The sequence below is a fragment of the Trichomycterus rosablanca genome, chromosome 13 (genome assembly GCF_030014385.1).
Source record: "Trichomycterus rosablanca isolate fTriRos1 chromosome 13, fTriRos1.hap1, whole genome shotgun sequence".
Classification (NCBI taxonomy): domain Eukaryota; kingdom Metazoa; phylum Chordata; class Actinopteri; order Siluriformes; family Trichomycteridae; genus Trichomycterus; species Trichomycterus rosablanca.
The window spans coordinates 26,651,479-26,668,186 of record NC_086000.1 but is presented as its reverse complement, the minus strand read 5'-3'; the positions used below and the strand labels follow the sequence as shown (position 1 = coordinate 26,668,186).

At 38.4% G+C, this 16,708-nt stretch overlaps 1 protein-coding gene across 1 annotated transcript in view; it reads right to left on the bottom strand.

The window, feature by feature from the left end:
* The window catches only part of LOC134325396 (G patch domain-containing protein 2-like), a 48,180-nt gene that overhangs the window by 18,835 nt on the left and 12,637 nt on the right, over positions 1-16,708 (bottom strand). The window contains exons 3-8 of the mRNA XM_063007576.1: positions 9,766-9,827; positions 6,630-6,791; positions 5,592-5,671; positions 5,402-5,466; positions 5,275-5,314; positions 4,209-4,300 (exon numbers count right to left, since the gene is read on the bottom strand). Coding sequence (XP_062863646.1) covers positions 4,209-4,300; positions 5,275-5,314; positions 5,402-5,466; positions 5,592-5,671; positions 6,630-6,791; positions 9,766-9,827 — 501 coding nt within the window. The remainder of the gene's footprint in view (positions 1-4,208; positions 4,301-5,274; positions 5,315-5,401; positions 5,467-5,591; positions 5,672-6,629; positions 6,792-9,765; positions 9,828-16,708) is intronic.

The following is a 16,708-nucleotide window of genomic DNA, read 5'->3' as shown; positions in this document are numbered from 1 at the left end:
CATTACTTGATGCAGTGGTGGACTGTGTTAATTGATGACAATTTTGGAAGTACTTCCAAGCTTATGTAAATATGCCCATTCAGTGGTTTCTGTCATTGGTCTTTACGCACAAAGATTTTCTTTGACACCCTTAATCTTTTCATGATATTATGAACTGTAGATGGTGTCACACCTACATTTTTTGCTATCTTGTATGGAGAAACATTGTCTTTAAAACTGACTGAAAATTCTCTCACAAAGTTTGGCACAAAGTGATGAACCACGACACATTCTTGCTGGCAAAGACTAAGCCTTGGTGGATGCTCCTTTCATAATCCAGCTAAACTGCTAATTGTGGAACCATCTAGAACAATGTTAATTGTATAACCTTAGTTTTAATTTGCCTTTGTCCCAATTTTTTTGAGTGTGTTGCTGGTGTCACAGTATATTTGTTATATATTCACAAACTACAATTAGGTTTGTCTGAAAATGTTTTCTTTATAATTTATTAAATATTTTAGTCACAAAAAATAGAACAAATTCTATGACACGTTAAGTAAATAATGCTTTGCTAACCTCAGAACCTACGTTCATTAATTATTTGATAAGCTGTTGCTTTGTAAGCTTTGTCATCCCAATATTTCCCATTTATCAATTAAAAAGAACCCTACAGGTCCCCACTGATCAGATATGTTTTTGGCTGTTGGGGTATTGTCAGCACTGCAATGACACTATCATAATAATACTATGATAGTGTGCGTTGTACTAGTATGAGTGTAGCAGGTGCAGCAGTGTTGTTGGGTTTTTTAATCATTTTAAAGTCAATACTGAGAGGACAACTAGTAGTATATTTACACACAATCACTAAAAAGTTACACAATAAATACATTTAGCATATGTGCATGTTGTTCTGATGGTTGTTGGTTCTAAAATTTGCTGGTGGCCTGGGTCAGGAGAACAACCATCTTCCCCTCATAAGCTGGATTTCTGCAACTTTGGGAGCTCAACACGGCTGCTACTAACTGACGGGACACATCAGAGACACCCCGCATAAACCCCTCTCCTACTCATTCATTTGGGAGTATGATTTATACTTTTTGAAGTAAAGGGATTTGGAATTCTTCTATAAAGGAATTAGGAGGCGTCCCCTGAGTACAGCATTCAAATGAGAGCATGGCAAAGATACCAGAGCCTTTTAATAGCTGAAAATTAGTATTCAACATGCTTCAAACTGCAATCTGAAGGAAGCTTTCAGGTGAAGAAGAAAGGCAAAAAGTATGAAAGAGAACGCTAAGAAGTGCAGCCGCTTTATTGGCGTTGTGTTTCTGCCCCTCATCAAGGAAAGACGGGAGGCTTTTTAGGCCGGCCCAGGAGATGGAGGGACGGAGGAACACGAGAGAGCAAAGACAGGAATTAAGAATGCACTGTAAATAGGCACCAAAGGCACAATGCAGCGAAGTCAAATGGTCTTGAGGCAATTAAACTCTCAATAAGTATGCAGATCCCTCAGAGCCAGTAAGTACCTCAAAGCTTGTCTCGTCTTTGACATACCATAAGAGCCTAAATGAATAAATAAATAAAAAAGAAATAAATAAATCTGGAGAACAACTTATTGAGGTAGGGACCTAGTTTAAGTTTTAATTTTATTACTTTTCAAGAACTACTTAACTGTATGAGTCAAAGACTCATGCTGTCTTTTATACAAGAGCTATCTGTTGTTATTACACAAGATACGATAGACAAGATGGATTTTTTTTTTCTTTTTTCTTTCTTTTTTAAATTTATTTACACACTGGACAGGGAACCAATCCATTTTAAATCACAACATACTTAAACATTTACACAATCCTTAAGACTTGGGGATAATTTAGAACTTCTTTAGAATATCTTTGGGAAAAGTAAGAACATCCAAGTTCCTGAAGAAAAATCCATGCTGGGGGAGAACATGCTTCTTAGGTCCCATGTTACTGTGTGGCACCTAATCTACTTGCTGTGTCACTGCTGACTGTCTATATCACAAAAAAATTAATAAGCATTAATTTTAACAATTCCATTTGTATAGATAAAATATGTGGACACCACTTTAAATCAGCTTTTAAGCTATTTTAGTCCCACAATGTAAATGTATGGTGCATTGTGAAGAAGATAATCAGACAACAGCAAACACAGACTATTAAGCAGCTCAGGTCTTGTATACAACGATGTCAATTCCACTTGCAAAACTTCAATTTAAATGTATAATAATAATAATAATAATAATAAATAATAAAAAGAAAATGTGATGTGAGCCAGTGGCAATATGACTCTGTCCCAGCTTTTTGAGTCTGTTGCAAGCATCAAGTTCTAAATTTTATATTAACAAATAGAATTACATTCATCATTAAAAAAAATAAATCTTTTCTTTGTCCTTTTGTCTTTTAAATAAATGTTTACATGAATTAACAAATTACAGATTTAAATTTTTATTGCATCTCAACTTTTCTGGAAACTGGGTTTGTACTTATTTATTTATTAGGACTGCCATGTTTTACACACTTTGGTTACATTTATGACAGTACAGGTAGTTACTGGTTACACAAGATTTATCAGTTCAGCTCTTTAATTTTAACCACAGTCATGGACAATTTTGTATCTTCAATTCACCTCACTTGCATGTGTTTGGACTGTGGAAGGAAACCGGAGCTTCTGAAGATAACCCCTGCAGACATGAGGAGAACATGCAAACTCCACACAGTGCTGCCCACTGAGCGGGTTTGTACTTAGGCACAAACTTCAACTGTACTTTAATTCTATAAATGCCTCCCTAAAGCAAAAAGTCCCCTGTACACCTTAGATTAACCCCATATTTATCTAAATGCCTGGTGAACACAAAACAGTTAGCACATTGTCACATCAGACACAGTCATTCACATAAAGCCCTTTCATTGAGAAGGTCACAGTTTGAGCTGCAGTCCTGAGGGAGTTGTCTATTGTAGTGATTTTATACACATCAAAAACACACTGACCCTGGAAAAAACTTCCACTCAGGTCAAATCGGTTAACCCTTACACCCCTTGCTCAATCCACAGTTCATCTGGAGAAGTAAACTAAAAAATGGTTCATCAATATATTGAGCTTTGACAGCAAATCTGTTCAATGCTGTTGTTCGACGCACCCAGGAGACATGAAAATCTTTTTAAACATGCTGTAAGCAGCTCAATGCTCCTACAGTAAAGAGAAGTTTTGTTTAACTGACTGGCATAAAGACAATACTGGTTCCCCTTGTCATTAGCCTCAATGATAATTTAGCAGAGTGTTTAGTGTATAAAGAAGAAGGCCAAGCAGGGCTTAGTTATTTTACTCTGACCAAACAAGAGTGCTATTAAAACTTAACCTATTGTGTTTTTGGTAATTACAACATTTGACAGCAAAAAATAGATTATTTTTAGATACCCTGCTGTGAAAAAATATTTGCCTCCATCCAAATTTCTCTTGTTTTTGTTTCAGATCAAACAACATTTAACATTAAATAAAGATAACCCAAGTAAAAACAAAATGCAGCTTTAAAAATGATGATTTCACTTATTAATGCAAAAAATGCTGTTCAGCCCTGTCTGATCCCCTTAGCTACTAAATCAACCAGTTCACAATTGGAGTTCAATTTTACAAGCCACATGCAGGCATGATTACTCCCAGACTCCTGTGGAGAGGGTTACCAAGCTATTTTTAAGGCTCTGGGACTTCAGCAAACCACAGTGAGAGCCATTATCCATATACTACGCCAAAGAAGAAACTGTGGTGAGCCTGTTAACCTACCAATATGTCACCAAGAATGCACTGACATCTCATCCAGAAGGTCACAGAACCCAGAAGAATATCTCATCTTAATGAACTGCACCTTTCTCAGTTAAAGTCTATGTAGACAATTTGACAATAAAAAAGACACTGGACAAAAATGGTCCCGATGGGAGAGTTGCAGGGTGCAAACCACTGCTGACCAAAATAAGAACTTGTACACAGTATACTTGTAAATCTTACCTTAAACAGGTATTTCATGCTCAAAACCCCTTTAATGTAGCTGAATCAAACAATTATGCTAAGACAAGTGGGTTGAAATTCCTCCACAGCAATGTAAAAGACTCATCACAAGTTATCGCATGTTATATTAAATGCAGTTACTTGGTTTGGGTGGAAAGGGGGTGGAATACTTTTTTTTTTCCTATGGGTGATAAAGGTTTTAAATAAATTACCTGTTTCTGCACTCAGATGAAGGGTATCTGGAATGGGAACTCTCTGGTACTACGCCAATGGGATACATGGACAGTGAACACAGAGGTTTCAGCTGGAACAGAAGAAGGAAGCAGACAGTCGGTAGAAAGCAATTTAAAAGATGCCACAAAAACCTGCAGTAACTGGTTTAGAGCACTGGATTTATATTATGTTTGATATATTTTCAGATCTGATTGTTTATGAGGTAAAGGCTGTTAGGATTAGAGCTCCTGGTTAGTTTATATGAATACAATCATATTTATAAATAGAGTTTCAGAATCTGAAAGTCTACGTGGCTATTTACAAAAGCACAAAACTTGACTAAATTAAACAATAAACCAAGAACATTGTTTGTATGGGTCCGAATTCATTTAGAAGTCGCATTAACTTGCCGCGACTGCAACATGATGCTGAGTAGCTCTGTGACTGTCAGTGAACTCCAACAACTGATCAACAGGACAGTAATAAAACCTTGAGGCAAGCTGAAACTTTAGATTAAAGCTAGATGTTAGGTTTTACCATGTGTCCTAGTCTGAATCTAAATTTGTACAGTATTACATTTACATTTAGCAGACGCTTTTATCCAAAGCTACTAACAGGACTGTGACAGTATATTGTCTAAGCAATTGAGGGTAAGGGCCTTGTTCAAGGGCCCAACAGTGACAAACTGGGAGTGGTGGGGCTTAAACCAGCGACCTTTTGATTGCTAGTCTACCTTAAGCGCTAAGCTACAATTTTTTTAATCAACAAACTAACTAATGTCTTGATTAATTTTGATTTATATTTTAGTGCATTTATTTTTGTGTAGATCTGCAAATATAAAATTTACTAAAAAATCAAGATGGTACCGCAACTTTAGATTACAGTAAAAAGACACATCTAGAACAGGATAGAATTTTAACCAACTATACTTTTAATCCTCTCAGAATTTTCTTTTTGTTTTTATACAAAAATAGGCTTAAATAATGCTAAGTCACATGACACAGATCTCACACACCTTTAATATGATGCATGCTTAGGAGAATTAAATGAATTCATAAGCTGTACCTGATTTCTTTCCCGCTTCCCATGGTGTGGCAACCAGAACCTAAAATGAATAATTCTGTTATTTAAAAAGCTATAAACTGCTTAAAATCATTTACAAGGAATAAGATAAAAAAGAGTAAATTCTTACTCCTTCTGATAGGAATCATGTGAGTAGTGTCTCAGTTTGTCCACACAAGCAGCAATACTGTTATCCTGCAACAAAACAACAATACACTGAGCTAAACAGGATTGGAACCCAGTATTTCAGATTCATTAAAACAGTAACAAAGTGACACGGATTGTGGATTCGGTCTGATGGTTATGTTTTGGCAGGTCACCTTGCCAGAAAATCTCCTCCTGTTCTTCCTAACACAGCATGCAGTTACACCTGGTAAACGGTTCACATGGGCAGGATAACCTGGAACAAAAAAGAATACAAGCATCAGGACTGATTTTATATATTATGTTCTCATTTTGTCATACTTGTCACACTTTTAGGATATGTTTAGTCAATAAAAATGACAGCTGAAATAAAAAAGGCACATAATATAATGCCCTTAAGTAAAAAAAAAGCCAAAGCTAAACCTAAAGAAATACTAAATACTAACACCCAAACAAAAACCTCCAAAAAACCTGATAAACCATTACTGATACATTTTTCAGACAAGAATAAATATATGTGAAATATGTTTCAATGTAAGTGGCGCTCAGGTGGTGCAGTGGTAAATTTTGCCAGCCCACTACTTCTGGGATCCAGGGTTAAAATCCCCAGCAGTGCTTTTGAGCCAGAGGGGCGTCTACATACAGGCATGATTTGCCATGTATGAGGTGTGGCCGAGGCTCTGCGATGTATTAGCATCCTATATTAGGTGTGTTACTGCACTGCAGCTGTGATTCTAAGGAATCCGGACCCACCACGACCCTGACCAGGATAAAATATTTTTATATTTTACATGTTCAATATAAAAAATACAAACTAACAAATACAGGCATTACAACTAAATTATTATTATTATTTATACATAATTTCCTTTTTTAGTAAATTCTCATTTTGTCAATCACATCGATCAAACTGCAAAATGACTGAATTTCAAAGAATGAATAAAAATAAAAACATCTGAATTAAAAAAAATAAAAGCAACAGTAAGACTGATTATTTACATCTTATCAATCACATGAATTTATTTAATTAACTTAATTTTGTTTACATAAACTCTAATTTGTCCTCAAATGAATTAAATGACACTAGACCTAATTACTATATTTTAATACCTATTCAGCACTTTCTAAGCTGATTACATTGCTGGTCATTAAAAATACGTTCACAACATAAAAGAAAAACTGACTAAACATAAGAACAGACAGGCTGGTTGTACCTCTCTGACTGGGTTGGGCTGGGTGAAGGAAAGTAGACGAGTGATGCCTCTCTCTCATAGCGTCCAGCGTGGCAGGTCTGGGGGCCGTTTCAGACTCTCTGCTGGACATCAGAGCTGACCCACATTCACCTTCAAAGAACCAGTCACTCTGCTCATCATCACCTGGATAAATAAAATATAGCAAATACTGGATATTCCTCATGCCATGTATTAGTAGGTGGTTAATAACCTCACAGTAATGCCCTTGTTCTATGAAGTCAAATGTTTAACTGAGTTTTGTAGTGTGTTCATGCTTAACATATATTTTTATATAAAATATAAATATTTGCATAATTGCCACATGTAATTTTATTATAATATGAGAAAGGAAAAATAATTTTTGGTTCCTTCTGTATTTAGGGGTTGATCTGGACAATTTTTGTCTTTTGTTGTTTTAAGTTGGATGGCTTTCCTGACACAACCCTTCTATTTTTATCCAGGCTTAGGACCAGCACTGAGAGGGCACTGACAAGTGACACTGTCAAAAGATTTGAACCCCAGATCCCCAGATCCTAGCGGTAGTAGGCTAGCGTACTGTACCGCTGTACCCCACCTGCACCCCCTAAGGTTAAGACAAAATTTATTTTCTAAATTATCATTTTACTCAATCGACCAAATAACCAAAGTGCAAGCAATTCAGGACTAACAGTGATAACTTAGTACTGGTGGGGACTGAACCAAGCAATTAACTGGTTATTAGTTCAGTACCTAAACTGCTGAGCTAACACAGTCCTTAATTATACAGTGACTATTGGGGGGGGGCCCTGAACTTTTGTTTTTACCTCTTTTAAGTATTAATTAGGAGAGTCATACCGCCAATCCCCATAATAGTTTATATCTAAGCTTATCTAAACAACACCATTATAGAATATTTGCAATGTGATATAAGTTTAAACGTCACAAAAAAACAAACAATGCACAGAAATTAAGCCTTAAACATGCAAGAAGTCCACTAATCATACCCAAACTTATGTTTCCATGAGTTTTTAAAGAAAAGCATTTCCAGAATTATCTCTGTTCACAAATGTTGTGTTCAAATGATAGAAATAAATGCTACAGACATTATTTATATTTTACTTATTTATAGTTTTACATATTATTAATATGCATTATTCCTTTATTTACCATGATGCTGCTCCATTTCTCACAGCAATTAGATCAGTGACTTCTAACAACAAAAGCTTTCAATTACTGCTGTATTTTGCCCTCAGTGTCAAATGGTGTTAAGCAAAGTGCAATTTTAGTGTGGCTTTAGGGTCAACTGGCGGCTCCATTGCAACCCCAGTCATAACTGCAAAAAGGGGAATCAGACACACATACACCCCCCCCACACACACTCCCAGACAGAGTGCTCCCCATGGACCTGTCAGTCACCTACACGGTAAGGCCATGCCTCTCACAGTCAAGGTGTAGTGACAACTGTTAAATCAGAGGATGCCTAGCACCTCCACACCTAATGAGATTAGCAAAGCTTTCAGCGCTCATTAGCACGACATGACAAACCCTCATTAGAGCCACATGGGCACTGGTAAGTGCCACCCACAGCTATCGAGTCTACACGGGCATATTACTGCATGTGTTTTTCCCTGTTGTGCTAAACAACATTTTCTGGTGTGATTGGTTTGCTAAAATTGTATGGCTGGTTTGATTAGGCTTCCTGGTGTTTAATAATATACTGTATATGCATTATGATCACAGTGTGCACAAAATAAATCAACTATGCTATACATTTTATACAGGTCATTGACTGTTATTAATTCAGTTAATCAGATTAAGACAAGTAAGAAGGTCCTGGGTTCGATCCCCAGGTGGGGCGGTCCGGGTCCTTTCTTACATTTACATTTTCAGCATATAGCAGACACTTTTATCCAAAGCGACTTACAGTACTGTGACAGTATACAGTATATTAAGGGCCTCGCTCAAGGGCCCAACAGTTTGCAACCTGGCAGTGGTGGGGCTTGAACCAGCAACCTTTTGATTACTAGTCCAGTACCTTAACCACTAGGCTACAACTGTCCACAACTGCTTTCTGTGTTGTGACATGTAAGTGAGGTGAACTGAAAATATAAAATTGTTCATGACTGTGTTTGATATTAAACTTGTGAACTGATGAATCTTGTGTAACGAGTAACTACCGTTTCTGTCATGAATGTAACCAAAGTGTTATTTTGGCTGTGGGGGTACACCTGGCACCTTAGTGACCCAACCCATTACAGTCAGGTGTGCAAACACTTTTGGCCATGATGTGTATATATATTATAATCAAAATACTCACTCACTCACTTTCTTAACCACTTATCCAATTACGGTCACGGTGGGTGGGTGCTGGAGCCTTTTCCAGGTTTTCAATGGGTGCAAGGCACATAGTAACACCCTGGATAGGGCGCCAGTCCATCGCAGGGCTGACACACACACATACACACACACCCATTCACCTATAGGGCAATTCAGTGTCTCCAATTAACCTGACTGCATTTTATTTGGACTGTGGGAGGAAACCGGAGCTCCTGGAGAAAACCCACGCAGACACGGGGAGAACATGCAAACTCAGCACAGAAAGGACCCGGACCTCCCCGATAATCAAAATACTTTGCCCTTATATTTTTATTATTATTATTGTTATTATTCCCAATCAAAGTCTTTAAATCAATTACTGTTTAACTGATTTGAAACAGTATTATTTAGTAGAGCTACCATGATTGAAATTAGTTGATGGCATGTGGTATACGCTGCATATGCCATGAGAAAAAAGTGTTTGAAAAGTTTATAGAAATTGTTTATAGAGTTAATATATAAGTGATATAAATTTAATAGAAAGGCCAATTAAAAAGATTATTGCATTTATTACCATGATAGGTCATTTTAATTAAAATGTTATTATCTTTGCATGACTAAGTACCTGTTTACCACATTTATACCCCTTGCTGCAGCATTTTTTATTATTTTCCATAACATGATTCTATACATTTTAGTCATTTATAAGATCATTTATCTTTCTTATGTTATCTTTTATCTATACATTTTCTCTTTACATACACTATATAGCCGAAAAAAAATTTATACCACACAAACATAAATAAAAGATCTTTGTTCTTACCTTGTCTTCCCTCATCAGTGGTGAAAAGGCCTGGGTCACTGCTGCACACACTGCTCGTCTCACTGCACAGAACACAGAACATCTCTGCTAACAATGTTCTCATCTAGGTTTTACTCCCATCAGACAAGAACAGGAATCTAAGGCTACATTTGGCACAAAGTCACTAACACTGGGAAGGTAAAAATGAGAAACTTGTTGCCTGGTCTGATCCATTTGGATTTCTGCTGTGACATGCAGACATGGAATAAACAGCACTAACTCATAAACCCAACCTGCTTTGAGTCAGCAGTTCAGGCTGGCGGTAGTGGTTCAAATGGTGTTGGAAATGTTTTCCTGACCACATTGTGCTGCCTAATATCAAGTGGGTATTGTTTAAATGCCACTGTCTTTCTTGAGTCTTGCTGCTGACCACATGCATCACTTTATAGACACAATTTACTATCTTATCATGAACACTACCAGCATTAAAAATGCAGCATATCGAAAATTGTTTATATAAACATGGAAAAATCAGTTCAGTAAACTTCAGTGGCCTTGTGGTATGAATGTGCATCTAATAAATTTACAGTAATTATGTGCTACAATCGTCAACATGGACTAAAACATACAATGACCAAACATAACATTATGACCACTGACAGGTGAAGTGAATAACACTGACTATCTCTTCATTATGACACCTGTTAGTGGGTGGGATATATTAGGCAGCAAGTGAACATTTTATCCTCAATGTTGATGTGTTAGAAGCAGGAAAAACATAAGGATTTGAGCGGGTTTGACAAGGGCCAGATTGTGATGGCTAGATGACTGGGTCAGAGCATCTCCAAAACTGCAGCTCTTGTGGGGAGTTCCCAGTCTGCAGTGGTCAGTATCTATCAAAAGTGGTCCAAGGAAGGAACAGTGGTAAACCGGCAACAGGGTCATGGTTGGCCAAGGCTCATTGATGCACATGGGGAGCAAATGTCCAACAGACGAGCTATTGTAGCTCAAATTGCAGAAAGGTGTCAGAATACACAGTGCATCACAGTTTGTTGCGTATGGGGCTGCATAGCCGCAGACCAGTCAGGGTGCCCATGCTGACCCCTGTCCACCGCCGAAAGCACCAACAATGGGCATGTGAGCATCGAAACTGGACCACGGAGCAATGGGAGAAAGACGGTTCTAAAATCCAGTATTGGTATGGTGTTCCTAATATAATGGTCAGTAAGTGTAATAAACAGAATTGTACTGCTACAGTCATTTAATTATTTATTAATTAATCTGAACACTGCCAAAATGTACTATAGGAATAGCCATATCCCAGTACAGGGTTTGAATCATAAATGATTAAATAAAGCACTAATAAGAATTTAATACTGGCAACCACTGCTATATGAACCACTTATATTTATTCTTCTTGGGTTTGAAATAATGTCTGTGTGGAGGAATTTTAAATCATTTTCCCCAACACTGATCAGTATTATCATTTTTTTCCTCAGGAATAACTACAGTATTCTTTTACACGAAAGTGAAAACCTCCATTAAGCCCATTATGATCTGTATTTTATATATTGACAATTCTTGAGAATCTTTTGACTCTTGAAACCATTTAATTAGCAAACACATACAACATACAAATAGAATTAGCCCACAATCTACCAAATCTAACCAATTTCTTTGCTTTTCAGACTTCTAATGTAAAGACATTAGGTGGGGCAGGTACACATGTGGATGGAAGCTTGTGAGTGGCATGCCCAATCTAATTAAATATCCTTCCCTGTCAGCTCCAATCTATTCTGCACAGCCCTTTCTAAGGATGACAGGAATCGCCAAATTCCTCCCTCCCACTCTCCCGCTCTCCCCGTCTGCAGGAAGTGCTCATTCGGTGGGTACAGAATGGACCTTTGGCCTCAGGACTTTTAACAACTGGATGGCATCTGCTCCCAGAGCTGCTCCAGCCTGCAGCATCAGCTCAAAGAACAGATCCTGGTTTGATTTGCGGTCTGTGACATTTGAAATAGACTTACTGCCATATTAGGCTGAGCTCTGAGGTGGAGTTAGCAGGTCGTAGCAATTTATAAGGATTGACTGTACAATTACTATAGTATTGGTACAATGTACAGTAAGCCAGTGCTAGACAGAAAAAAAAAACAGTTGTTATATTCTGCAGTGACCACAGAATTGATGTGTTGTGATTACCCACTTAGAGGGCTGGACATGTTTGATATGTGTTTGAAAGTATTACAAATATCACAATGACAACAATGACCAACTGCCTTGTTATTGTCAGTAAAAGCAAGCTGACTGGACTGGAAAAATATAACCCTATACATTATTTTACATTATTATTATTGTATAGTATGACAATACTATAAATGGGCTGGTATCAAATCCAGGTTGTGTTGTCAAGAAATGTTTACTAAACCACATCCACTATATGACCAAATGTATACAGGCACCAAATATGAGCAAATTGGACAGGACAAAACCATGTGTATTAATATAGTCTATTACTATGGTTAAACTGTATATTGTGCCCATTCAGTTAGATGAGAATTTGTGAAGTCAGGTATTGATTTTGTAAGAGAAGGCCTGGCTCACAATCAATATTCCAATTCCTGCCAAAGGTGTTCAATGGGGTTAAGGTCAGGGCACATGTGTGCAGGCCACTGGAGTTCATCCACAGCTAAACCCATCAAACTGTGTCTTTATAGACATATAGAGTACTTTTTTTAAATTAATGTAACTCTTTACACCTTTAGCCATTTTCACTGATTAAATACAATAGGTCAACAGATATACAGAGTAGGTTAGGTTACCAGTCTGGGTAGTGATATTCAGAACTGTGATGAGTAAATGTGTTTACTGTGTGCCTCCTTTAGATAATAACAATTACTAAAAACAGTTTAAACCTTCAAAGCTGTGTATAGTAGTTAGAGCTTTTTTAATCAGAGTTTCAAGACAGTCCTTCAAAGACATGGCTCCAATAGCTGACTGATTTACTGCATTTATGAGAAACAAGCATAAATGAATAAGATCTTAAATACTTGAAATAAAACTTTGGGGGCTTTATTGTAATGCTAAATAATCCTGTTTATTGTCAGGAAGCAAAAATATTTGTAGGACCAAACAGTGATCAATTATCTCTTAACAACTGATCTCTTAATAATTTAAAAAATATTATATATACAGTATATACAGTGGGGTCAAAAAGTATTTAGTCAGCCACTGATTGTGCAAGTTCTCCTACTTAGAAAGATGAGAGAGGTCTGTAATTTTCATCATAGGTACACTTCAACTATGAGAGACAAAATGAGAAAAAAAAAATCCAGGAAATCACATTGTAGGATTTTTAAAGAATTTATTTGTAAATTATGGTGGAAAATAAGTATTTGGTCACCCACAAACAAGCAAGATTTCTGGCTCTCACAGACCTGTAACTTCTTCTTTAAGAAGCTCTTCTGTCCTCCACTCGTTACCTGTATTAATGGCACCTGTTTGACCTCGTTATCTGTATAAAAGACACCTGTCCACAGCCTCAAACAGTCAGACTCCAAACTCAACCATGGCCAAGACCAAAGAGCTGTCGAAGGACACCAGGAAGAAAATTGTAGACCTGCACCAGGCTGGGAAGAGTGAATCTACAATAGGCAAGCAGGTTGGTGTGAATAAATCAACTGTGGGAGCAATTGTAAGACAATGGAAGACATACAAGACCATTGATAATCTCCCTCGATCTGAGGCCCCACGCAAGATCTCATCCCGTGGGGTCAAAATGATCATGAGAACGGTGAGCAAAAATCCCAGAACTACACGGAGGGACCTGATGAATGACCTGCAGAGAGCTGGGACCAAAGTAACAAAGGCTACCATCAGTAATACACTACGCCGAGAGGGACTCAAATCCTGCAGTGCCAGGCGTGTCCCCCTGCTTAAGCCAGTACATGTCCAGGCCCGTCTGAAGTGTGCCAGAGAGCATATGGATGATCCAGAAGAGGATTGGGAGAATATCATGTGGTCAGATGAAACCAAAATGGAACTTTTTGGTAAAAACTCAACTTGTCGTGTTTGGAGGAAGAAGAAGAACCCAAGAACACCATACCTACTGTGAAGCATGGGGGTGGAAACATCATGCTTTGGGGCTGTTTTTCTGCAAAGGGGACAGGACGATTGATCTGTGTTAAGGGAAGAATGAACGGGGCCATGTATCGTGAGATTTTAAGCCAAAACCTCCTTCCATCAGTGAGAGCATTGAAGATGGAACGTGGCTGGGTCTTCCAGCATGACAATGATCCCAAACACACCGCTCGGGCAACGAAGGAGTGGCTCCGTAAAAAGCATTTCAAGGTCCTGGAGTGGCCTAGCCAGTCTCCAGACCTCAACCCCATAGAAAATTTGTGGAGTCCGTGTTGCCCAGTGACAGCCCCAAAACATCACTGCTCTAGAGGAGATCTGCATGGAGGAATGGGCCAAAATACCAGTTACAGTGTGTGCAAACCTGGTGAAGACTTACAGGAAATGTTTGACCTCTGTCATTTCCAACAAAGGTTATGTTACAAAGTATTGAGTTGAACTTTTGTTATTGACCAAATACTTATTTTCCACCATAATTTACAAATAAATTATTTAAAAATCCTACAATGTGATTTCCTGGATTTTTTTTTCTCATTTTGTCTCTCATAGTTGAAGTGTACCTATGATGAAAATTACAGACCTCTCTCATCTTTCTAAGTAAAAGAACTTGCACAATCAGTGGCTGACAATACTTTTTGACCCCACTGTATATATATACTGTATATATATATATATATATATATATATATATATATATACAGGGGTTGGACAAAATAACTGAAACACCTGTCATTTTAGTGTGGTAGGTTTCATGGCTAAATTGGACCAGTCTGGTGGCCAATCTTCATTAATTGCACATTGCACCAGTAAGAGCAGAGTGTGAAGGTTCAATTAGCAGGGTAAGAGCACAGTTTTGCTCAAAATATTGCAATGCACACAACATTATGGGTGACATACCAGAGTTCAAAAGAGGACAAATTGTTGGTGCACGTCTTGCTGGTGCATCTGTGACCAAGACAGCAAGTCTTTGTGATGTATCAAGAGCCACGGTATCCAGGGTAATGTCAGCATACCACCAAGAAGGACAAACCACATCCAACAGGATTAACTGTGGACGCAAGAGGAAGCTGTCTGAAAGGGATGTTCGGGTGCTAACCCGGATTGTATCCAAAAAACATAAAACCACGGCTGCCCAAATCACGGCAGAATTAAATGTGCACCTCAACTCTCCTGTTTCCACCAGAACTGTCCGTCGGGAGCTCCACAGGGTCAATATACACGGCCGGGCTGCTATAGCCAAACCTTTGGTCACTCGTGCCAATGCCAAACGTCGGTTTCAATGGTGCAAGGAGCGCAAATCTTGGGCTGTGGACAATGTGAAACATGTATTGTTCTCTGATGAGTCCACCTTTACTGTTTTCCCCACATCCGGGAGAGTTACGGTGTGGAGAAGCCCCAAAGAAGCGTACCACCCAGACTGTTGCATGCCCAGAGTGAAGCATGGGGGTGGATCAGTGATGGTTTGGGCTGCCATATCATGGCATTCCCTTGGCCCAATACTTCTGCTAGATGGGCGCGTCACTGCCAAGGACTACCGAACCATTCTGGAGGACCATGTGCATCCAATGGCGGTGCCGTGTATCAGGATGACAATGCACCAATACACACAGCAAGACTGGTGAAAGATTGGTTTGATGAACATGAAAGTGAAGTTGAACATCTCCCATGGCCTGCACAGTCACCAGATCTAAATATTATTGAGCCACTTTGGGGTGTTTTGGAGAAGCGAGTCAGGAAACGTTTTCCTCCACCAGCATCACGTAGTGACCTGGCCACTATCCTGCAAGAAGAATGGCTTAAAATCCCTCTGACCACTGTGCAGGACTTGTATATGTAATTTCCAAGACGAATTGACGCTGTATTGGCCGCAAAAGGAGGCCCTACACCATACTAATAAATTATTGTGGTCTAAAACCAGGTGTTTCAGTTATTTTGTCCAACCCCTGTATATATATATATATATATATATATATATATATATATATATATATATATACATACATATACACACACACACACACACACACACACACACACACACATATATATATATATATATATGCAGATAGCACCGTAATGAATTTAATACATTTAAACATGCTCATGTTCAGGTGTCCACATACTTTAGACCACATAGTGGATTTAATTAATTAATCATTAATCATTGATCTTAAAGAGAATAAAAAATTACTGCATAATCATTTTAAAATAAAAAGTCATATCAATAATTATTTCATACCTCATGTCATCACAACATGGACAGAAAGTGAGTGAGCCCTAAGCTTTTAAGAGGAGCTGACATCTGTTTTGCAGTTTGCTATATGGGAATCAGAGTCGACCTTGACCATGAAGAGAGAAGTTGGTATGGGTCACATACTTGCTGATGCAGGACTTCACCATATTGGGCGCCGGGCAGCCCAATGTTCCGGCACACCATGCAGCACTTGAAGCAGATGGCCACTGCGTTGCTGCACCCTCACACCCAGTAAGCAGATGTGATAGGAGGGTCACAGTCTCAAGGGAATAAAGCAGCCTTAGCCCAGCACTCCTGGTTAAACCCACACATGACTGCCACACACAGCTGTGTGCTCGCCTCTGGAATTAAGGGTGGGTATTGTAGGGCCCTTAGGTGTTAGCAGAAGGAAAGCGGCTTCTGCTCACTCCAGTAATTTAAAACTCATAATTAGTGCTAATACTGCAGCATGAACAACTGGCTTGCTGAATTTTGCCTGGCAATGATTACGCTGGTGTGGTTTCACCCAGAAACGCTTACAGCATCACAGAGGCCATTTTATTCAATCATAGCTGCATTTATAGCTCCATTTATGAG